General features: G+C 38.6%; 2 protein-coding genes across 2 annotated transcripts; one reads left to right on the top strand and one right to left on the bottom strand.

Annotated features, from left to right (window-relative positions):
• Window positions 1–13,119: 13,119 nt before the first annotated feature.
• LOC137735569 (endoribonuclease Dicer homolog 1-like) lies at window positions 13,120–15,218 on the top strand. Its single transcript, XM_068475000.1, has 2 exons — window positions 13,120–14,763; window positions 14,881–15,218. The coding sequence occupies exons 1-2, from the start codon at window positions 13,642–13,644 to the stop codon at window positions 15,058–15,060; spliced, it is 1,302 nt and encodes a 433-aa protein (XP_068331101.1). The 5' UTR covers window positions 13,120–13,641; the 3' UTR covers window positions 15,061–15,218.
• Window positions 15,219–16,828: 1,610 nt separating this feature from the next.
• Window positions 16,829–18,354, bottom strand: LOC137735739 (soluble inorganic pyrophosphatase 1-like). Its single transcript, XM_068475181.1, has 8 exons — window positions 18,234–18,354; window positions 17,956–17,984; window positions 17,775–17,840; window positions 17,561–17,668; window positions 17,362–17,427; window positions 17,158–17,278; window positions 16,994–17,075; window positions 16,829–16,871 (listed from the first exon to the last, which is right to left on the bottom strand). The coding sequence occupies exons 1-8, from the start codon at window positions 18,352–18,354 to the stop codon at window positions 16,829–16,831; spliced, it is 636 nt and encodes a 211-aa protein (XP_068331282.1).
• Window positions 18,355–24,554: the final 6,200 nt, after the last annotated feature.

Here is a 24,554-nt window from a genome sequence, read left to right as displayed (position 1 = left end):
GAATGTTCACATAGAGCAAAAGACTAGAGATTTGTTTTGTAAAGGTTGATATCTTGCATTGCACTAGACATACGTGAATACTAATAGCATAATATAACATCCATTCCCAAATAGGTTCAACTCTTCTTACCATAAGCATCATCGGATGGTGATTTTGCATTATGCATATCTTTGGGGATGACTTCCTGTTTTGCTTGACCTGTAGCACGATTCATCCAATCACAATGTTCTTGACCACCCACATATTCGCACGCAGCACACTCCTTAACTGCCTTGTACCTTTTTTGAGGATGACGAGTCCTCGCAGTACTGGTACAATCAGAATCAGAATCGAAGTGTACAGCATTGCAAATCTCAATAGGATCAAAGCGGTATGAATCACCCGGGAAAAAAGATGATATTATTTTCACTGTGTCACCACTGATGGAAGGTTGCTTTCCACTACTCATTAATTTGTCAGTATCACCATTGATGCAAGGATCTTTTCCACTGCTACCATGCTTCATGTAGCCGATTTCGTTGGACCAGGGAGGAATCACATTCACACCGAAACCTGGAAGATCAGATGGAAAGTGCTCATCTTTCAAGATCACATTTTTCGCTGCCTCATCATAACGAGGACAATAAATATTGATCAAGGGATTGGGTGATTGAGGAGGGTAAACAAGCATGTTAGAGCCATGCGAGAAGTCGTTCCATTCACCCGAAGTAGTAGTTGTCTTTGCAGGGGATTTGAACTCCTGGTTAGCACCTGAATCCAGTGTGGGGTTTTGCTCGTACTCGAATTCAATGTGAAAGTTAGCTTCTAGGTAACGCCAAAAATCAGGATCTTCATGATTGGCAGTGAGCACAGGGACAAGGTTTTCTTGGGTGGGAACTGGGGTTGCAATGTTATTGGTTGGGGCACGCATCGTGGGACTAAGCACTTCATGATCCACTGTAGGAAAAAGGTGTTCACTTCTGTTACAAAATAACTGTCTGCGAGCATTTGGGAATAAAGGCGACATTGGTGATTAGGTGTAAATTTCAGATGAAGTTGAAACTGCTGTACGTCCAAAAACCTCTTCAAGGTTGATATTTATAATTAAGATTAGAATGGAGGGCAGGGCACTTAATTGTAAGTTCACACCCACTTAGTGGATTAACATTTAATTAGGGTGTGAACAATTAATAGTTCCAGGATTCTTCTTACAAAAGCACTCAAATTTGACCACACAATGCATATGCCAATCTCATCAACCATCTGCCACCTCACAGACTGATCAATTATTTAATGGGTTGCCAATTAATTTATTTGGTAATAGCAACACCTGGCCATTTTGTGTGGCTACCTGCTGACCTCCATAAGTGTGTATGAATTAAATAATTGTTTTCCTAGGGATTACTGGGCGGGAGGATTTCCCGCTCAAGTTAAGTATCTGCCAAATTTTCAATTTGCTGCTCTCAAATAGGAAACGTGTGTGGATTCATTTAATTAACTTTATTCACTTTAGCTGTTTAGATGCATCAAGCTATCAACTCAAAGAACAAATTATCTTCAGGCAGAGAGGTTACATTAAAGCCATTGCAGCAGGTATCTACCACTCTTCTCTTCTTACTAGGAAATTAATTGAGGTGTTAAATTGAAATGCTTTTGTTTACAAATGTTAATTAAACACTCTTGTGTTGTGTTTACATGAAAAGTTATTACGAAGGTGCTGTGGGTCAGCAAGAATAACTCAGTTGCATCAATGTCGATTGACGAAGGCATCGAAACTCAACCACTGGCATTCAACCTGATGGAACATGACCACATACAGCAATTCACAATTCCAAATAATGTCGAAGGCATCGTGGATGAACGTCAACGTATAACCCGTTCAGTGCAGGCGAGTAGGGGAATAAATAGGCCACGATGGGCACCAAATGGTACAAAGGAGCTGATGAAATTTAATGAGCAAGGGCAGCCGGTAGAGCCTCCTCATACCGTTGCTAGATTTTCTAGGTTCTTAGGAATGCTAGCTCAAGAAGCATCATATTTTTCCAATTAATGTAGTTGATTGGAGGCATTTCTACAGGGCTTCAAACATGGATCGTGCTTGGCAGAGGATTAAGGTAAATCAACAGTAAAGGCATTAATGGTTGGTTGGTTGTCTTATATATATAGCTACTTATTTCATTGCTTTTTAGTTTTAACCCTGGAATAAAAAAAAAAACCACATAATGCCATCACATGGCCTATTATTGACTTACTCAACAAGCAGGGTTGAAGCCTTAGGCTTTTAATTATGATTAATGCATTCCAAACCTACTTTGACCTTAACTGTTGTTATCCATACACAAGTTTAACTTTTCATTGGCCATGTCAATTATTTTGCAGTTGGTGACTTAGAAAGTAGCAGTACAATAAATTGGGGTTCATTGTGATATATTTGAAATGAGATGCACCAATTATGTCGTAAGAGGCTCCATAGACAATTACAATACGGTCCAAAACACATTATACACCACTAAAAGGCAGCATATATGCAGATTGGTGATGCGCAATGAGGCTTCTTTTAACTTTGTCTACTGTAAATTTAATTTGTACGATTAGACAAATATTTGAAACCTACTGGATGGGTATTATGGGTTCACTATACAAATTCATAATTCATGTATTAAATGATGGTGCATAATTAACAACATCATGTATATGTACATGGGCAGGGGACTCTTGATTGGACAGATGCTATAACACTCGAATTGGAGCCCAAAATTCGGCAGGTTTGTGAGAAGAAGTTGAATGATAGATGGAAGGATTACAAGGCAAACCTGAAGAAGGCATACTATACTCCATGCCTGCACTCACCGTTAGCGGAGAGGTTCCATTGTCATGATGGCCGAGTCAACCAAGGCCAATGGAAATTGTTAGTATAGCTATGGGACACTGTAGATGCTCAGGTAGCACACACAATGATCAAAGTTCTTCCTTTTTTATGCACCATATATGCTTTATTTAGTTATGACATAATGTGGATGATAAATGTATGGATTGTATGTATTGGAAATTAGGATGAATTTCCTTTCACATAGCCCTAATAATGCATGCTAAACTTGGCATCTGTAGAAGCGTGCTACATCATGTAGAAAGAACAGGAAAGCGCTACAAATAAATCACACGACTGGAACCAAGTCTTTTGCGCAAATCAGACACGAACATGTAAGGCTCTGCCGTGAGTTCTGTGTTATGGTAACTTAACTACATGTTAGTGCACATGGAATGAAGGTGCCGGTCGAAAACAATGTTATGAAATTACTTGTCAATTAGTTGTTTGACAATTTCTGTTAACAGGAACAAGCGAATGGAAGCAAACCAGACCGCATTACATTCTTTACGCTAACACATACTCGGAAGAATGGGGAACCAGTGGATGCTCGATCAGCTGCAATAATTGTAAGTATGCCATCAATTACCGGCTGCTACAATTTATCTGTAGGTGAGATATATAAAAGGTTTGTGGATTGTGAACAATCAGGTGTATTAGATTATGTGCTATTTAATGTCAGTGAAACAAAGAGCATAAGGCAACAGCAGCTTGCATTAGTGAATACAGTGAAGTAATGAAAGATTCTGATGCATATGAGTTTATTGGTAGGCACTGTAGTCTGAAGAACAGAACAATAACTAATAGTACTAGTTTTTTTTAGAAACATAGTTGGAATATCTTTGATTTAGAAGGCTTTCAAATGTATATACAGTGCAAATACATTGGTAATTAATTTTGGAAACAACTTGCAGGATGAATTCAATACAAACCTGAAGTTGTACGAGGATAAGAATGAGATCATAACTGATGAGGTTCGGCATATTGTGTACGCTAATGTATTGGGCCCTGAGAGAGACAACCGTGTAAGAGGGTTTGGGACAGGGGTTGTGTGGTCTGATGTGCCAGGTATTATAATTGAGAAAAGGGGAATTTGTAGAGAGGTTGAAGCAATTAAAGCATCGTATGAGGAGCAAAGAAAAGCTGCTAACTTTGAAATTGAGAAACTTAAGATGGAGGCAAGTGAGAGAGAAGAAAGGCAAAGGATTGAGGCAGCAAATGTGGTTGCACAATTGAGGAAAGAATATGCCGAGTCAATGGTGGCACACAATAGACAGGTGGAATTGGAAGTGGAGAATATGAAGCGTGAAATGAGGGCTGAAATTATGTTCGCGCTGAAGAGGGCTGCTGATAGAGGCATGGTGGAACCAAATCACATTGATGTGCCTCAAGTTTGTGTCAATAGAATTGAACAAGGGAATGGTACGGATATCCAAGCAAGTGGAGAAGTTGAAGATGAGGGTTTTGTTGTGGTACAGAATAATGGCACAGATGATGAGCTTGGGTATCGTCCATGCATGGTGAATGTCACTGGCTTCAGTAAGTGATAAGCTAACTGTGATACGTTTTTGTGAATTTTGCTTCATGTATATATACAAATGCCATAGGGAATGCATAGATCCAAGTGGGTGGAGTTGTTTGTTCAGTTTGTTGTTGGTGGATGTGCATAGGTACATAGGTGAAACAAAATGTAACGTCATCATCCTTGGGTACTTGGATGTGTTGGACAACAGACTTGAATGTAATATGGTGTCTTTAATAGAGACAAACCTTGTTATTGATAAATGTATGGGGATATAAAGTGTGGTTGGTTGTCAATGTGAATCCTTTTGCAAATTTAAATTTCTTGCCAATTCTATATTAAGAAGATGAGTTTTAATAGAGTACATAGCTATTACTAAAATGCATGTAATACAATTCCAACCTACCGGACATTTGGAATGCTATAGATTCACACCACTGTTGGTGCCTAACTTTAAAAGCCACTGATCCTAATAGAGACACATAGGATTAGTGGGTGTATGAGTATAAAAGCCACCAATGTTAGTCTCAAACCTAGCCACTAATAAGAGAGACAATGACATGCTTTGAAATTTAGAAATAATTATAAAATATAAAAATGTTGTACTATTCACATACCCACCAATGTAATATTGGTAACCATTGTAACAATAAAGTCCTCTACATAGGCCACACTCTCTAGTTTAGTGGGTGCTTGGTGGCCATACAGGTTTGCCACCAATATGAGTGGCAACACTTGACAATAGCCACCGAATGAAAAGAGTGGCTTATAGCCAAATTTCTAGTAGTGCCATTGTGCCTTTATTTATAGTAGTAGAAAGGGTAAAACCTTTCCCTTTAAGATTACAACATTTAATAGGTAATCTAATCCTAATAGGAATATAAGATACATTCCTAGATTCCCTAGGATTTACACAATCACATTCTTATTCTAAATGTGACTGCAACACTATTTTATATTTTACATATTTATTCAAAATTTTATATTATTATATCTTTATTTTAATATTTATTATTTTAATAATTTATTTTGGCCCTTGGGGTCCACACATTACAAACCCTCCACTCCTCCATTGCCGTGTGTTCTTTCTCCTACTCCTCATTCTCTCGAACTCTTTCTTCCCTTAGCACTCTCATCTCTCTCTCATTTCTCGTTTTCCCTTGCTACAACGCTGCATCATCTCCAACCTTACTCGTTGTCCCGGCGAGCAACTTCACCAACCACCACTACCTTAAGACCTTCCTTGTCATGATCTCAGACCTAGCTGAGGCTTTTCCCCTTCCTTCTCTCTCTAAGCAGTGGTACCCCCCTAACTGTTTCAAGTTTTGCTCCAGCGAGTTCTCACCGTCTCTGACGAGATAAGTTCAAAAACAACTCCAAATCTTTGTAGATCATGTTTTGGGACTATGGTTAGGTTGTTTTTGAGACAGTTTGATGGTGTTTAGACGCAGAAACAACTTGGGAAAGATTATCCCCATTTTTCTGGCAAACTAGCGAGGTTTTTTTTGGCCATGGCTGAGAACCAAAATGGTATAATTCAAATCCTTACTCTCCTAGCTTCATGTTGGTATTTAAATGGCGAATTTTGGGTGAGTTTCAAAGCTAAAAGAAGCCGGGGAAGTTTCCCTGCCACAATTCTGGTGTTCTTCTTCACTGGGTTCGGTAGGTGTAACCTAGAAGCTTCCCAGGTTGACCCACCCCAGTTAAAAAAAGGGCCTAAGCCTAAACCCAGCCCAAACCATTGGGCCATTATTCCAACTTAGCCCAATTCTGAAATGGGCTTAAGAATATTCCTTGGGAATATTCCTTGTGTTGACTTTTTTCGAAATTTTCTCGGAAACCTCATAGGCTAATTTGACGTTCTAAGTCCATTTTTGACATCCATTTAGTGAAATTCCAAAGTTTTAACGTATTAACTGGCTCGGCATCTCGGTTAAGTTTTTAGGGTTATCTGTTGACTTTTTACAAAATTTGCCCGGGACCATTCTTAACATATTTTGACGCACTGATTCTGAATCTGTCATTCGTTTCTCCAAATTCAAACGTTTTAATTAAGTTTTACTAATGGGTCTCTATTATGCTTAGATACAATTAGCATCGAAGATCCGTATTTACTTGTCCGAACGACTACGACTTTGCAAGTATCTGTGAATGGGTCTTTTCTTTTTATATAGTATCTATATTATTTGAGCTTCCATACATTGATTAATAATGCATTTTCTAAGTGATGCCATAATTAAATTGACGTATGATGAAAATTGTGATATTATTATGAATCCCATGGGATGCACATGTATGCATATTATTACGAGATACCTTATTTATATTTACAGCAGTGAATAGTATTATGTCGACGTAAATTATTGATTTACCGATGTATGATTTTATTTACGTTATCTACTCATCGTTGTTGCACCGGTGTTAGTACTTGCCCAGGCTAGGACCAGTCTTTCACGTGTATGTTCACATCGCACCGTACGCTGACTTTCTATCCATTGTGGGTGCCAGTCATGTCCTAGATTGTCATAGGCAATTAGGACTTGTATGTGATGCGCATAACGCTAGTCTTCACGTGATTGTAGTACTACATGGTATATCATTATTACACCCAGTCCTGTTCATGTCAGAATATCTCTGCATGAACTCATGTGTCAACATATGTTGATGAGCACTCGATATGATATGTTGTTTATGTGAGATTATGTGATTACCGGACGTTAGATGTTTATTTAAGAAATATTGTGATGTATTGGATTCTTGAGATATTGCAGGCTACGGTAAGTATTTTCTTACTATACGTAGTATATATATTTGGAAACTATACTTATTTTACGGCGAGGGGTTATAAGTTTTGAAAAGGTTTTACAAAACTTTATTTTCAGGATCACTCACCCTTATTTTTTGCCCTTCTAGGTTTTATTAGCAAAGCTTTCGCGTCGGCGAGGACATTTTGGCAAAACATTGTTATGGAAATACTCTCGACGGTATAAATCTTATCCTACCTTACTGTAATTTACTTATGCTCTGACATCACATGTGAAATGGGTTCATTGTTGCTCACATGTGCACATTATGGCTTCGTCACTTTCCGGTATCGGCCAGTACAGCTTGATTTGGAGTCTAGGTGGACATTTCAAGTCGGAATGTGTCAGTCCAACTTGATACCTTCAATTAAGCAGAGGGCCCATGCATTTATACGATAATTTATTTAGCGGGCCTATTTGGAAATATTTGTACGTACCACTTTTAGTCGTGATGTAGCATTATCATTCCACCCAAAGCGTGTCACATATTATACGATTATTTATTTAGATGACCCATTTGGAAATACTTCTTTAAAAAGCACTTATACTTAGGAGCGGTTTCTATATATTTGGAGTACATCAAAATTTTTAAGAAAAATACAAGTACTTCTTGAAGAAAGTACATAACAACTCTTCCCCCTTAGAAAGAACTTCAAGTGTTTTTTTTCAACACAAAAGCACCTTCAACTTTTTTTACCAAATGCTATTAGAAGCACTTTTGGTGAATAAAAAACATTTTTAGTTGTTTTAAAAATACTTCCAAACACGTACAATTATAATATCATAGAATATTAACTCTATAATTAATTTCCGCGTGGTACTTAAGTGGAGTGATAATGTTATACCGTTGTTAAATGCGGTAAATAAAATTGGAGTCCTTGTACTATACATTAATGTTCCGTCTACATCGCCTTTTAAATTCAACCGACATCTGATTGTTAAATTCAGCACTAGCACTGTATGCATGTGCTCTAGAATTTCTTATGAAGTCTGTTTTGGAAAAAAAAAAAAAAAAAATGAACTCTAGCCAGTGGCTCCAAATTTATATTCACACATAAGCACCTTACCATTTGGTTTAACAGCATTCAAAGTCTTATGAATTACATGAGAAAAATAAAATTCCCGATATACATGCATATAGGAAAGCATATATAAGTGACAAATTTAGGTAAAGAAAAACATACACAATTTCACTAATTCTTCACTAGTAGTTATTTTGACATGTGATATGAGGACCTCTTGCACTAGCTGGGTAGATAGCCCATTAAAACCCAGCTACGATTCCTGCTTGATTGGTATTTTAATGTTACATTGATACTAAATACATGTGGATCCCAAATGGATGAGAAAAGTGTATGTGATGATGATTCTAATGAAAATAGAGCCTAGGACTCTGGTGTAAGAACTTAATTAAAGTAAGCAGCACCTGTATGGAACAAGATCAAAACATGGAAGATTGCCACATGCTGAATGTCAAACTTTTAAAGAGAGAGTTCATCGATCCACTACTAATGGGACATCGCGTTGTCCTTAACTTAATCATCTGCTACGTATGCCAGCATGTGTGAGGTAATTTTATCAACAAAAGAAAAGGACTTCAATGCAATTACAAGTAAAACCACTCCGTCAAGTGTTCGATGTGGACTTTTTATGTTCTTCAACATATAAGGAACTAAGGTAAGATGTTAATTTAAAACAGTAAGGAAAACTAATGAAAATGACTTGAAAATTTTGAGTTTTAATGATAAGGACAAAATAAAGGGTAAAGTGAATAGTACTAGGATTGACTTTTTAGTGTAAAAATGTGATTTTTCGTTAGAATGAACAGTACCGAAAACTTTTCGTTAAAATTCCTTTAAAGTAACTAGCACTCGTAGGGAACAAGATCAGAATATGGAAGATCACCACCTGCTCGATCATATTCCTCACAAAGCTAGTCACTAATTAGCATTTCTTTAAAAACACAAACACCTTAAAGGTTGATTTTTGAGTACTCGAATTGCAGATGGAAAGGGAAACTCAATTTGTATACTTGCAGGTTGTGACTGTTATTTGTGCATGTGGGAACGAAAGCGTGATCCACATGCAGCAGGGAATTTTGAAAAGTGGGTTGGGAAGGGGTGTTTGGTGGGAGCCTTTGGCAGTACGTAATAAATAATGTGTACTTAATTTGCACCAAAGTCGACTTCTCATTGCATCTCCAAGTTCCTTTTCAACCAGAAATTAAACCCAAGTAAGTAGAAATCGGAATAGGGTTCCAAAACCACCGACCAATGTATACCCAACTTCTGTTTTTCTTCTCTTTGTATCATTTTTTTGGGTATGTTTGCTTGCCTTTTAGATGAAATATTTAATAAATGTAATTTAAAAATAAAAACTTGGGCACAGACGGTGGAACCGGCTCTAGACTTGGATAGGCTCTAACTCAGTGCAAATGTTTAACATGCTAATCTCATTATTATCAATAAATTTGGTGGAGGAGGGACGGCCGGGGGATTTTTGGGTGTAATGGTCTTCAACCCTCCGGATGAGAGCAGGTGCCTCACACACGACCATTTCTGAAACGCTAATTCGCCTAATCTTTCTTCTTTTAAAAAAAAAAAAAAAAAAAAGCTAATCTGTTCGTACAAAAATAAAAATGATAGCTTGCCATTGGAGCAACTGCTATTCAAACACTCATCACTTGTGAAGAAAAGCTTTTCTCATAACTGAGGGTGCCAAAGAAATATAGATATTGGGTCTTTTAGGCATTGTTTGACAGCTTGGATTGTATTGACTATTTCAGTCGGATATGATAAATAGTCATCAGATAGTACTGACTAAATTAGTCGGACATTTGGTGTAATATCGAATTAAATACTAACTATTTAATACTGTGTTTGGTATTGTACCAGATAAAGGGGAAAAGAAATTGATAGAATATTTCTCAGAAGAGGTCGTTTTGAACCTTGTTTGTGCAGATTTCACCATAATTGAAAACCCAGATTTCGACTGGCTGTTCTTCCTTCTTGGGCTCCTTTGTCACCGGAGCCTTTGCTGACGGTTGGGCTGGAGGGAGGGAGAAAGAGCGGCAGTACCTTGGTTGTGGTTGATAACTAGTTCATAGTGCGCTGGAGCCCAGGGGGTTGGTGAAAAGTGAAAGCCCGACTAATTATCTCAACCTATAGGAGAGGATAACTAAGCGGATATAGGCTGTATTAAATTGGTAGGACCAGATTGTTTTATCTGGTGACTATTTAATACAAACAGACACCAAACACTGTATTCCGTATTATTAGTACTATTCGATGCCTTATACGGTGTGCCAAACAAGGTCTAAGACTTGGAAGAAATGAAAAGAAAAGAAAATATAGGGGTGGTGGAAACTTGGAAGAAATGAAAAGAAAATGATAAAAAGTAGGGGTGTGAAAATCATTCCTAATAAGACTTTCTGTTGTTGCGTTACCCTTTTCTTAATACCCTTATTCTCCTTTCATTTGGAGCTGGCCTAACTTGGGCTCATCATTCGAGTGTGTTTTCATCTTGTCTTGTTTACATAAAGTTTGTGAAAACAAAAGTACCTTAATGTTCATAGAGAAATAACAGAAACAGCTCCTGTAATATGTGGAGGGCCTCCTCTAATGCACATGCCTATTTACACATTTAAATTAGAACCGTTAGTTTGATCTAGACGGTGATTATATAGAACAGTGGTTAAGTTACAACCGATTAGATCCAATTGAAAAATAAAAATCCGAGAGTTACCCTTAATCTCTATTCGACTCAAACTTAGGCATAATTTTCAAAATAAACACCCGGTTGTAACTCAATCATTCATTCTTCTATTGACTGTCTAGATTGATCCAACGGTTTCTATTCAAATATGCATGCAGGCATGTGCACCACAGAAAAATGGGTAATATGTGTAAGATTACATTTATATTTCATGTTAGGCCCATTACCATAACACTTAGCAAAGGGCTTAGGAAATAGTTTTCGTCTCAAAAGAAATATTTTAGGGCCAGTCCATATAGCTTTTAGCCGACCCATGTGAATAGACTGGTTTTCTTTTTCTTTTTTCTCTTTGTTTTTGGTCGTTGTTGTTGTGGTAAATTATGTGAATAGGGTGAATGGAGAAAGCATTATGTGTAGTATACCAATAATTATGAGGAATACGCGTATTTTTGCTCACTATTATGAGAGATTTTTCAATATGACCAGCACACGAGATGGTACACAACGTATCATTATATAAATGGTGGGATACGTGTGTTAAAAAGTTAATAACTTATAAAGTAAAATTTCCCACCACTTACATAAAAACACGTGATGTACCACATATGTTCCGATCACAATAAAAAATTTCTCCATCACTATAGTTATGGTGTATGGTGTACGTTCACCATACATTTAAAAACATAGGTCATTTTTAAAAGTTATAATAATTTTAGCCGTCTAAAGAAATTTTAAGGATTCAGATCAGTTCATCCGGTGACCTTAGTGGAAGAGATCCAGAAATGATATCTTTCCTTCCCTTGATTGCACATAATTAGATTTTATCAGTTGTTTAATAACCATTCAATTTGAGTTGTTTTTATTTTTAGTTTTTAACCAAAAAAATCAAAGTTATTTTTTTGAGTTCTCAAAATTTAGAACTGAAAACTAAAAAATAAAAATAAAATATCAAACGAGTACTTTTTTAGTTTGAGCTAATCAATCTACTCCTCCACATCAAACATTGACTAGAAAATACCATCAAGCACCATATGCATCCAAAAGAAAACCTCAGTAACGACAAGTCTCATTTGGAGGCCCCAAATAAAATATCAACCTGATCTCGCCCATTATTCCCATCTCGTTCACTGTCTCCGATCCGACGTTCGGGAGGTCCCGTTGACTTCGCGACGAACAATGCGGTTGCTCTGTTATTCCCCCCTAGATCACCGGGTGGGATTCCACAATCCACAGGGACTCCACACTCAAACAGCCAATCGGAAAGTACAAAGCCAGTGGAAATGAAGGTTGTCCGAAATCCGAATGTTGTTGTCCTACAATTTGTCACGTTCAAACAGTGTTAAAAATCGCCAACGAAATCGGAAAAAGGTCCAACGCCCTATAGGCTGAGGCTGATTGGCACTTTACATAATCCTGTCATGTAGCGTTACTGTTTTAGGCTATAATATGCGTTTATGTTATTTTATTTGTATACTTGTCACTTAGTATTACTGTTTAGCGATATTTCTCTTTGTTTGTGATAAGAGATCTTACGTTCGAATATCACCAAAAACGAATTTAAATCAAATTATTGCTAACTCATTATGCAGTTTAGCCCATCCCATTTCTAATGTAAATAATGTCGTTTTTCAAAATAAATAAAGTAATATTTTAAGGGTGCGTTTGATATGTAGAAAATATTTTCCTAAAATTTTGTAATTAATGTCAAGGTCTGCAAGAAATGATGGAATATAGGGAGACATGTAAACCTTCCATCCATTGAAAGAGTTTTCAATGTGCCGTGAATACGACTCGGCACATCAAGTGTCACAATATAAATAGTTGAATACTTGAAGTTTTTTTTTAACCGTTTATATTATAATACTTAGTGTATCAAACCGTGTTTTCGACACACTGAGATATTTTTTCCATCTATCATAAATTTGGTATAATTACCTTATTTTCCGACGGTAATTACATATTTATTAATATTTCTTTTTTTTAAACTTAATTTATCAAACATAGGAAAGGAAGTGATTTTCCATCTGGAAACTTCTTTGCTCGCACTCAACACAGCCTGAAAGTGTAATATATCATCCGTTTGTATTATAAGACATAGAATACTAACATGTAGTTTGGATATATCGAAAAATCTCAAGAGGGGCAAAAGAGGGAATTTATCAACATGGATAAAAGAGGGGAAAATGGTAGAAAGGGAATGTCAAAAGTATGATACGGGAAAAGTATCAGAGTTTTTGCCCTTCTCCCTCTCTCCTCTCTCCTCTCACCGCCCTGTTTCTCTCTCTAAAAATCTGAAAGCAGAGAGCAAGGGAATCAAGAGTGAGAGAGCACGGAGGAAGCAGTGTGGATCCGGTCACAGAGGAAGAAGAAGAAGAGAGATAGAGAGCAGAATAGGCGTAGATAGACCGTGGGATTCTCAGAAAAAAGAAATAAAATCTCCAAAAAATAAGAAAAAAAAAAAAAGGAAGAAAAGTTGTGGTCTTTAATTAGGGTATCTTCTTGAAAGACCACCATTGTTCTTCAATCATTCATTCATTCTGCGTATCCGTACGGTCTATCCACTCCTCTCTTACTCTCTCTCTCTCTCTCTCTCTCTCTCTCTAACACTCTTCGCCTTTCGTTTTCGATTTAATTATTGTTGTTGTTTGGTTGGATTCAGCTGAATTTAAATTTTTATACAATTATTTTAGTTATATAGATTGTTATACATATTATTTATAAAGATATAGTCTGAAATATATACTGGAGTTTAGCAATGGAGGAGGCTAGGGTTTCAGGGGACACTGGGAATGGTGCTCCCAGTGAGGGGGCTGTTCGGCCCTCGTACTGGTTGGATGCTTGTGAGGACATACCGTGTGCTGTAATTGGTGATTTCGTGGAGTTCTGTGAACCTCCAGTTTGTGGTCCTCCTCCTGTGGTGGCGGCGGCCAATGGCAATGGCTGCAGCCAGGAGGAGGATGGGTTGGTGGGCGATTTTTTCGGGGGGATTGATCACTTTCTCGACAGTTTCAAGAGTGGAGCTGGCCTCCCTGGTGTGACTGATCCGAACTTGGATGTGAATGCCAATGGTGTTATTGGCAATGCTGCTGTTGAGGGTTGTGCTAAGATTGAGCCACCTGTGGTTGTGCAGTGGGGGAATGTTGATGACACGGTTGGACACAATGTTTGGAGTGGAGGGAGGAATTCAGAGGGTGATAATGGAGAGAGTAAGGATGATCGGTGTGGTTATCACAGGTATGAGAAGAGGAAGGGCAATGGGGTTGTGAGGAAGAGAGATATGGATGGTGAGGAGAGGTTCTTTAAGAGGGTTGCTTTGGATAATGGTAGGAATGAGAGGTATAGTTCCGGTAGAGGGCAATATAACATGAGGGACAAAAGTTTTAGTAGGAAGAGGCCTTGTGATTCTGAGGATATTGATTGGAGGGATAGAGATAGAGATAGAGATCGGATTAGGAGAAGAGAGAATTATGGTAGTTATTATAGGAGGGAGGTTGGTAGAGATAGGGAGGCAAAGGGTTATTGGGAGAGGGATAAGTTGGGAACCATTGAGCTTGTTTTCCGATTAGGAACTTACGAACCTGATCATAACAAAGAGGGTAGGATAGCCGATGTCAAAAACAAGGAATGCAATGGGAAGGCTGACAAGAAACCCGAAGAGGTTAAAGAAAAAACTCCCGAGGAACAAGTCAGAAAGTATCAATTGGATGTGCTCGAACAGTCAAAGAAGAGAAATACAATAGCTTTTCTTGAAACTGGGGCCGGAAAGACACTCATTGCTGTTCTCCTCATGCAAAGTGTTTGCAATGATATGCAGCAAAAGCAGAACAAAAAGATGCTCTCTGTATTTATCGTTCCTAAAGTTCCCCTTGTTTATCAGGTAATGTATGCACAAGTTTAAGTGCTTGATTTTTGCTTAGAAGTACTTTATGTGGCGTCCATCCATTGCAATTTGCAGCTTTTGAGTTTATGATACGTTTGTCTTGTTCATATTCAGCAAGCAGAAGTTATTCGTGAGGTAACTGGTTTCCAAGTGGGCCATTATTGTGGTGAGATGGGCCAAGATTTCTGGGACGCCCGAAGATGGCAGCATGAATTCGACACAAAACAGGTAGGTCTTACCATTTTAGTTATTAGAACATATCCTGTATATTTTGTTACTCGTCTTATGTTCTGAGCACTTTTACTTTCAAATGATATTTTTCTGTAAAACATTGTGGTATCATTTCACTCACTATTACTTTGGTCTGTTTCGCTTATGAATTTTTAATGTATATTTATTTGTTGTACGCTGTTCGTAGTGTTGGCTTTCGTCATCTAATTTCTGTCCGCATAGTTGCCCCTCTAATGTGTCTAGTGCACATTAGCAATTGAGTGATAGTATTATAGGGGGAAAAGTGAGAAAGAGTGCAAAAAGTACACTGGCAGTGTACAATAACAAACTTAAACATTTGATATGTTTGTATTTTTAGGTGTGTAAATGAGGGTGGCCCTGCACATGCAAAGAAGTTCACATTTGCCGTACGTGTGAATACCTCAGACGGGGGATGGACAGACGAATGTGTTGGGAAGCCTATGCCCAGTGTTAAGAAGGCCAGGGACTCGGCAGCAGTTCTTCTCTTGGAGCTTTTAAATAAGTTATACTCGTGATGGCATGACGGGTGCCGGTGTTTGCAACTCTATTTTTCTGGTTGTGAATGCCTCAGCATTGCTGTTTACCAAGAACAAGCTGTAATTTACCTGAAGTGTTCAAAATGTACTGCTTATCGAATTGAATAGAAGTAGAAAATGCAAGCAGGAAATTATTTTAACAAAGTTTCATTTAGCTGGTTATGATTGGGGTCCAATATATAATGTGGTTTTACCTATTCGAAGTCACGAATATATGCACATGATCATTTGGTTTAGTGGCATTCAATCTCTGCTTTATCGGATTAAGTCACAAGTTCTAGTCTTGAAACTTCAGCTTCTCACACAAGCAATACGATGGAAGAGAAGATTTGGTGTTGGCTATCATGCTCCTTGTACTTTCTCCGTTTGTTTTTCCTATTCTCAGTAGTCCGTTATTCTTCGCACTCATAAAAAAAGTCAACCAAATCGAAAACAATATAGACGTTTGATCAACAAAGTGATACTTCGTTGTTCAACCAAGCACTAGATACGTCTATTTATATGGTACTAGTTGGATGAGCGAAATGTTTCCAATTTGAATGATTTTTTGCAAATATGATCGTTAAAAAGTGGTCTAGAAGATGAGACGTAGTTCCTTTCATCAAACTTAATTGCAGGTCTAAAAGAGTTCCTTTCATCAAACCTAATTGCAGGATGGGAACAGAACGAGAGGAGGTATAAGGGGAAGGAAGGTAACAACTTCTTCCTACTGTTGTATGTATTTATTCATTGTCAAAATTTGCTTGGCCCCTTGTTTACTAGGTTTCAATGTCGATGATGTTGCTAGCAGAGGTGGATTTTCTAAATCCAATCTTTTGAATTCTCATGTCCAAATTGAAAATAAATCATTGTTTTAAAGGATTGGAACACATTCTTCATTCCAACTGGATAAATAAAAAAAAGCAAATTAACAAAGTAAATTTGTGATAATTGTGGACACAAGTTATAAATCCGAGAATATTTGAAGATGATAATTTTTTCCACTTTAAAGTCCAAGGATGCTGAGGGAAAGAGTCAAACTCTTGTCGTGAATACAGGGGATGAGATGCTCTACCACTGAAGCTATAAGCCCCAAACTCGATGATGATACCGCATTGAAGGTGAAATGGAAAACAACATTCTCTAATGATTTCGTTCAACTTAATCAACCAAACAATCACCAATCATTATCCAGAACAGAAAAGGTAAAACTGGGGAAGTTCTGCATGGAATCTTCCTTCTGCCATTGACAAAATGGCTTATTTGTAATTAGTGGAATGTTGTAGCTTGTGTGTTTACCGCCTTAAGGTGTGGAGTATGTACTCAGCGTAAAGATCCCTGCACCAAAACATACAAGTTAGACACTGCATCAATTTATAATCTCTTTCTTAAGCAACAAGAAACATTAGAGCTTCGACTGCCATTCTCGGATGCTTGTGGTTCCTAAAGATAAAACTTACATTGAGTACTGGATAGCTTCAAGAGCAGTGCTAACGGGCAAAAAGGCGTTTACTGCAACCTCTTTGTTCTCATTCTTCTTGTCTATACAGTATGTTAAGAAAAATGGTGCAACATCTAAAGTGATGCATTAAGTATTAAAGTATGATTGTGAACTGAAGGATACAGTCTTCAAAGAAGCAACGAATCTCTGAAAGGCGATGAGGGGGTAGGTCATTGAGCTCAGTGAAATGTCTGTACTCTGGATCATCGGCGCAGACTGCGATGATCTTATCATCTTTCTCTCCCTGGATTGAAAACATGAATCAGTAATTGTGAAAGTTCATGCACTAAACTGAACAGTTATAGAAAGAAGTAGTAGAGGCTCAACCTGATCAATCATGGGCATTACTCCAATGGCTCGGGCTCGCAGAAAGCAACCCGGAAGTACAGGTTCCTGTTTATTCATCGATTTATATAAATACTCATCAATACTTCATTACTTATACTCATTATTTTGCTACGTTCTAATGGAATTTTGTTAACGAAATTTCTTTGAAATGATGACTTAAAAAAATCTGATAAATCACCTGCATGAGAACTAGAACATCCAGTGGATCATTGTCTTCGCACAGGGTGCGAGGGATGAAACCGTAATTGTGAGGGTACACTACCGACGAATATAAAATCCGATCAACCTGAGAATTTATGTAAAACATTTAAGGACCATCTGAACTTAGATACTTGAAATATGCGGAAAGTAATTCTCAAGGTAATTCAGAGCTGTGAATTTTAATTTCACACCTTAATCAGTCCTGTCTTCTTGTCAAGTTCGTATTTGACTTTGCTTCCCTTTGTTATCTCAATAACCTGAACCAATCCAACAAACAATTCAATTCATTAGCAACATTTTATTAACAGCATTTATGATTTCCCCTAGTCGCTTGCTTTGGCTCAGGTTATTTGATACGGAGCAGATACATACAACGTTGAAAACATTGGGTGCACTAGGTCCTGCAGACAAAGATTTTGCATCATGATCAGTTTCTTCCAGGAAAAAACAACCGAAACGAAAGAATAAATGAAAAGAGCTAGTGAGTTTAACGCTCATTCTCTAGCCTCCTGCACTTCCGTGAGTGCGTAAAAAAAAATGTAAATTATTCAATTTGGAGTGCATGACTAAAAAGGTGTGTCAAAATTGCTACCAAAAAGAAAGATAAAAGCAAAAGTTAGAGATCTATTTTAGGGTCAAACTGTAGGTACCAATTTCAAGATCATGCCAAGGATGTGCAGCAACTGATCTCCTTGACAGAGATGAAAGAATCCTCTCATTCAATTTGGGAGCTTTTTGGGTTTTAGTTACTTCTTCCTTTCCTTCAGACATCCCTAACCATATGCAGGTAAAAAGTAAAAGGGTGAGGTAAAACATCACATGCAGCTAGCAGTAAAAAAAGAACATTCAAACAACAAATAGGATATTGATGAGTAAACAATGAACAGACTTGAATAAATCATTGCCTGGGAGGACCAAATTACGAATCCAAATATTGAGGTAAATATAACAGGATTATAATGGGTGATTAATATGGTGATTTACCCTTAATCAAAGACACGTTTTTTCTGTTAAAAAAAAAAAAAAAAGTGATGAACAAGAACTACCCCATAAAAGACAAGATCGTTAATTACAAGATTAGGAAGCCTAAACAAAGATCTAAAGCAAAACAAAACAAGGGTTTTGGTAATAATCATGGTTTATTTACGATAAAACAAATTACAGAATCATGAGTTGAAGCAAAAATATGATATACGCACTTAGAAGTGCACAAAGGGACTGGTTGAGGCTCCCGGTGTTTGTTGATGTAGAAACTTGAAATTAAGATAAAAAGGATTGAAGAGCAAATGTGCTTGTAACTTGTAAGGATGGAGTGACTGGATGAATATACAAAATGTATATATTAGGTGGGGAGGGAATGGAGGAAAGAAATGAGGGGGTTGGTCAAAACTTTGAGGGATTACGTCGTGTCTGCCTATGAGAGAAGGTAGCTAACCTGCAGACACACCCCTTACGTTGAACCTTCGAAGTTGGTTAATTTTCTACTTTTTTATTTTTGAATTTATTATTTATGTTAAATTATGAAAATAGATTAAAAAGATGAAATGAAATTCGGTTCAACATACAAGGGCTTCAACTTCGTTTGTTAAGAGCATTTATTTTTTTGCACTCGAAATTACGTTTGACTCATACTTTCCTATTCCAGTTCTTGAGGAATGACGTGTCTTTTCTCAATCTTCTAGATCTACATAAACTTATTAAACTTTTAAAAATAATTTAACAAATTCCTTTAAATAAATAAAGTCCCCATTGTGGATGCAAATTTTCGCCTTTTCTTGATTGACAAATCTGCACCTGCAAAATAATAACACCTAAGAGTAAGGCCAAAAGCCTCACATGCCCATGATGAAATTGGGGGGGGGGGGGGGAGGGGGGCTTTGGCTGAAGAATCTCCGATGCCAAAGTTAGAATTCTGTAAAGAATGTGTTTGAGTGTTTATGAGAAGCAAAAAGCCTCTTTAGGGGTAGCTTAAACTTCTCTGAATTTTGGAGATAAATGGAGTATTTATAGGAGAAAAGGGAGGAGATGGGTCGGCCCTCTAGGGTTTAGAGGTGGCCGGACCTAGGGTGGAATTTGGGTGAGAATATTCGAAGATATTTGTGTAAATAAATATCTTAGAATAATTAGGTAAATATTCTAAATAAATGGGATTATGACAACTTACTTGAAAGATGTCTTCTCTGATTAGAAATGTATTTATGATAAGAATAAGGGATTATTCTATTATAAATACGTTTGACTTTTCCTACGTGCAAGGGTTCCTTGAGCAGTTGTTGATCTTCGTCTGCTCTACCTCAGCTGCGCGTGGTGAATGAGGCTGCTCCCTGCTCATTTAATAGGGGCAATCTTGTCTTTCTTGAGAAATAATCCATGTGTCAGCTCCATGATTTTTGGGATTATCCCCACATCTACTAGGCTGCTCGCAGGAAAGGGTAGGAGGTGTAGGAATCCAAAACTGTAATGGAGTTTGTATCTCAATTTGATGTAGATTTTCTTTTTGACTTGGAATTTAAATTCTTCTATGTAAGGGAATGTGTAATTGCCACCAAAACCTATTTAAGTCTGTGTCAAGCAAGGGGTTAAATAAATTTAGAGTGCAATTAAAACCCCACAAGAAAGAGAGAAAGCCAGAGGATATTTGTTCCCCCTCCCCTAGCAATCTTCTTCGCTTGCACGTGTAAATAATTGTATTTTGTTACTTTTCTTCTTTTCCAAGGTAAGAAAAAAAATTAATTTTCTCCTTTTTCTTGATTTTTTGGAGCCTCGGGGCTTGAATTTTTGGCTTGACAGGGGTCGAAAAGTAGTGAAAAATGGTAATCGTGGGGTTGTTGTGCTGCTGCTGTGGTAATCATATTGCTGCAGGAGGCTTAGCTTGGCAAGAAGCTAAGGGGCTGGTATGACACGACTCGGCTAGGCTCTCGTGGACCTGGGCGCTAGGGCGCCGGTCCTAGGCTACTCGAGATGGGCCACTAGGCGCGAGTCTATGTGGCTGAAGGGGCTATTGGGCTTGGGCATGTACATCATGAGAGAGATGTGATGAGAGGGAAGCGTGGGGGAGCCAGCCCTCCTTCCATTTGAATTGGGCGGTGAAGGCTTGTTGGGCCGCGAGGGGAAGAGAGGCAGCGCTGGGGCGCCTGCCCCCTGCCATGTAATCTGGGCTGATGCGTTCTTTGGGCTGAGGAAAGGAGACTAGGTCGTAGGGCCTGGTGCTGTTACTGGGCTCCTGCAGTCTTGATCTTGATTTTTTTTTTCTTTGAGCAGCATTTTAATAATTTCTCCTTGCGCCGTTGTAGGATTTTCGAACATGTCTTCCTGGAGCCATAAGAACGATGAATTCATTCTACCGTTGTATCATCAGGGCTGATCTGCAAGTAAGCTGGGCTACTTTTGAGCTGCTTATGTCAAGGTAGGTTCCAATAAGCAGTTCATGGACTTCTTTGAGATGTTTAAACACGCAATTCCATCTAGGGTTCCCGTGAAATGGGCCAAGGATGGTAGCAGCCGTGAGCCGTGCAGTTCTAGAAAAGCTATCGAGTTTAACCCTACTACTTCGTGTTGGGGTTCACCTTTTCCATGCCTTGATTCTTCCAAGAGGTGATCTACTCCATGAAGTGTGCTATTGCTTAGTGCTCTCCGAATACAGTCCGCGTGATGGTGGGGTTCCACAACTTGAGTATGTTCTTTGACTTAGACCTGACTACCAACTAGTTTTGGTACTTTTTTGACATAAGTCACATCGATGGTGTCGGGCAGTTGAGGACTTGCCATAGGCTCCTCGATCACTCGAGCAAAAAAGATTATGACTGGTCTAGGGAGACCCTTGAGTTCAACGGAGAGTGGAAATCCGACTCCTCGCTTGGGCTGCGCGTTTCGACTGCCTTCATCAATGGTAAGTAAGGTACTTAGTCTCTAAGCTTCTTTATACTTTTGCTAAGCTGCCTTATGATTTGTCCTCCTCTGTTTATGTAGATTCGGAATTTGGTTCAATTCCCAAGATTTCTCCAGACATGAAGAATATGCATATCGCTTTGGGGATCCCTGCTGAATACCATGAATGACGTTGGCTACTCAGTCATCTTCATAAGGAGAAAGGTGAGATGCCCTTATTAGAAGAGATTAAGAGGATCAAGGGTGAGGCATTTGCTTGTTCGATCACCATTTTGGAGCCTACTGCAAACGAAGGTGGGGAGAAAGAGATATTTGTCACCTGCTTGAGAGCCGTCAGTGAAGAAAAAGCATAAGACTTCCTCTGCTACTTGCGAGGGTTTACCCACTGTTGAGAGGCTCGTGATTGACTTAACTTCTTCCAAGGGGAAGAAAGAGGTTGTTGGATGTGAGGTAGAGGATGCTCATTTTGGGCTTAGTCATAAATTAACATTTCGCCTGGAAGGTTGCTCATGTTGATTATAGGAGTGTGGCCCCAATTGTGAGTGTATGCTCATCCAGGGGCCTAACTGAGGGTGTACACTCCTCCACGTCCTAAGACTATACGCTATTTCGGGGGTCCAATCGAAAGTGTAGACTACACGAACACTCGGTCTGTGGCTGGTCGATGGGCTGCTTATTGGGACGTTGCTGGAGAGGTTTGTCGTCTGCCCTTGTCTTACTTTGGGATACCTCGTCTAGGGCATGTTGCAAGAGTTGATTCACCAAGGTCGTTTGCTGCGTGAGGGCGCTTGTCAAGTCTATGACTTGTTGAGACAAGTGTTGTTCGCCATTTGGGTTGAAAGAGCTTGAACGGTATGCATCTTCTTAAGTAGTGGATGTGTAATGAACCCCAGGTACAAGATTTGAGTTGGGAAATATCAAATATGCGGAGAAATGGGGTGAAAATGCCCCTGGTTCAATTATCAGTCCAAAAATCTGAAGCGGGGATAGTTGAACCGGTGTTGGACCAATTTGGGCTACTGGAAGGGCCATGAGAGTGAGCTGGATCTCGGATTGGGCTACGAGAGCGGGTCGGGTCGCCAAAGTGGGTCGGGCCACTAGAGTGGGCTATCTAACGTGCGGCGCATGTGGGTGCTAGGCCTGGGCTCAGCTCGAGAGCGTGCTGGGCTCGCAAGTGCTGGGTCGGTTCTCCTACCGCAACTACTTGGTTTTGGGCTTGCTTAAGTTGGGTCGTGCTAAGCTCTCTTGTGGCGCAGGCCTGGGCTTATTGTTACAAGGTGGTGTGGGCCTGGGCTTGTGGTTGCAAGGTGACTCCTTCACCATGGGCTTGGGCTTCGCCAAACGCCGATACCGTGGTGGCTACCAAGGTGGTGCTTCATAGGGGTGATGTCGTTCCCCTCGTCGTTGCGTTGAGCCTCGTGGATTGTCGTGGTCCAAATCCTTGAACGTAGGAAGTTCCGTTCATTGTGGTTTCTGAATTTCTACTTATTGTACTTTTCTTTTACGTTTATTCAAAGAATTTTATAAAAAATTCTAAGAATAAGAACGTATGAAAAGTCTACAAATGAACAAGAAATGAGAAACTTTGAATGCGAGAGTCTTCTTCGAGCATGTGAATCAAGACTCTCAATGAAAGCACCAATTTGTGGATGCAAATTTCTGTCATCTTCTCATTTGACGAAAATGCACCTACAAAATAATAACACCTAAGATTACGGCCAAAAGCCTCATGCGCCCACGATGAATGGGGGGAGCTTTGGCCGAAGAATCTCTGATGCCAAAGTTAAAATTTGAAAGAGAATGTGTTTGGGAATTTTTGGTAGAGAATGATTAGCATTTTAGTGGGAGAATATAGCTATTTATAGGGGAGTGACCGGCCCTATTCGGAGAATAGGGGTTGGCCACATATGGTCAAATTATGAGTAAAATTGCAAGATATTATGTGAAATAATATCTTCCAATTAATCTTGGCACTTAATCCTAAATTGAATAGGAAAATTGCGAGTTACCTTTTGAGTGAGAATTTGATGAGAAGTGATGAGAGGGATTTGAATAAATAGCATTTTGATCACCTTTGACTCTTCCTTGATTGAGCCGTTATTGTCCGTTTCATGCGCGTGGGAATCCTGGTGTGCTTCGAGAGTAATTTTGTCATTTTCACCCAAAAGTATACGTTCACCTCCATAATTTTCTTGATTAGTTTTTGCTCCACACAGTTGATCAGTTTTTGCCTGCTCCCATTGCTGCTGAAGCTATCCAGTACTCTGTGTAAGTATTTGCATCTAAACACAATATCAAACCACTTACATAAGGATCGTAGCTCGCGTGAATAAGAGTATTTACCACTATAGCCGAGTTCCTGTATTTCGTTCCCCCTCCCCAAATATTGCTCGCATATAAAAAATAAAATAAAATCATCCAATCCCGTCGAATAACAAAACAAGCATCAAAAGAACACCACATTTCACTCCCCTAACTTGTAATTTGGTTGGTGCAGGGACCTTTATGCAGAGTGCATAATCCTCACCTTAAGGCGATAAAGTTACAAACCGGCTACAATATTTACAATAAGTCATTTTACCAATCAAATCTTCATGTTTTTTACTTTTTTCTATTTCGGATTACGGTTAACCTTGTTCGGTTGATTAATCAAATCACTAGAGAATGTTTATTATACATCATGTGTTTAAAAGTTTGATTGTATTCACTTTTCTTTCCCTAGTAATCTACTTCAATCCTGAAGGGATTTGTAGTTCAGCTGCGGCATTCTCTCTTGCATCATAGGTCCCGATTTTGATTCTCCTCTTCTGGTTTGAAGTTCACCATTCTAATTTACAATGGTGTTTTATTATCAATTTAGATATGAGAGGAAATGTCGACTTGCTTTATAAAAATGCGTCTCGACTGGTTACATCAATTATTTAGGGGATTAGCATATTTGAAAACAAACATACACAAATAAAGCAATAAAAATCCAATAAATAATGACCATAAAAAGATTATAGGCATCTTCACCGTTATCAATTGATTTTGTATCAGAAGTTCACTTTCTAACATCGTTGAGGCAACAAGTAGTGTTGCAA

Source organism: Pyrus communis, chromosome 5, assembly GCF_963583255.1.
Source record: "Pyrus communis chromosome 5, drPyrComm1.1, whole genome shotgun sequence".
In the NCBI taxonomy this organism is placed as follows: domain Eukaryota; kingdom Viridiplantae; phylum Streptophyta; class Magnoliopsida; order Rosales; family Rosaceae; genus Pyrus; species Pyrus communis.
This window is presented reverse-complemented; position numbering and strand designations above follow the sequence as displayed.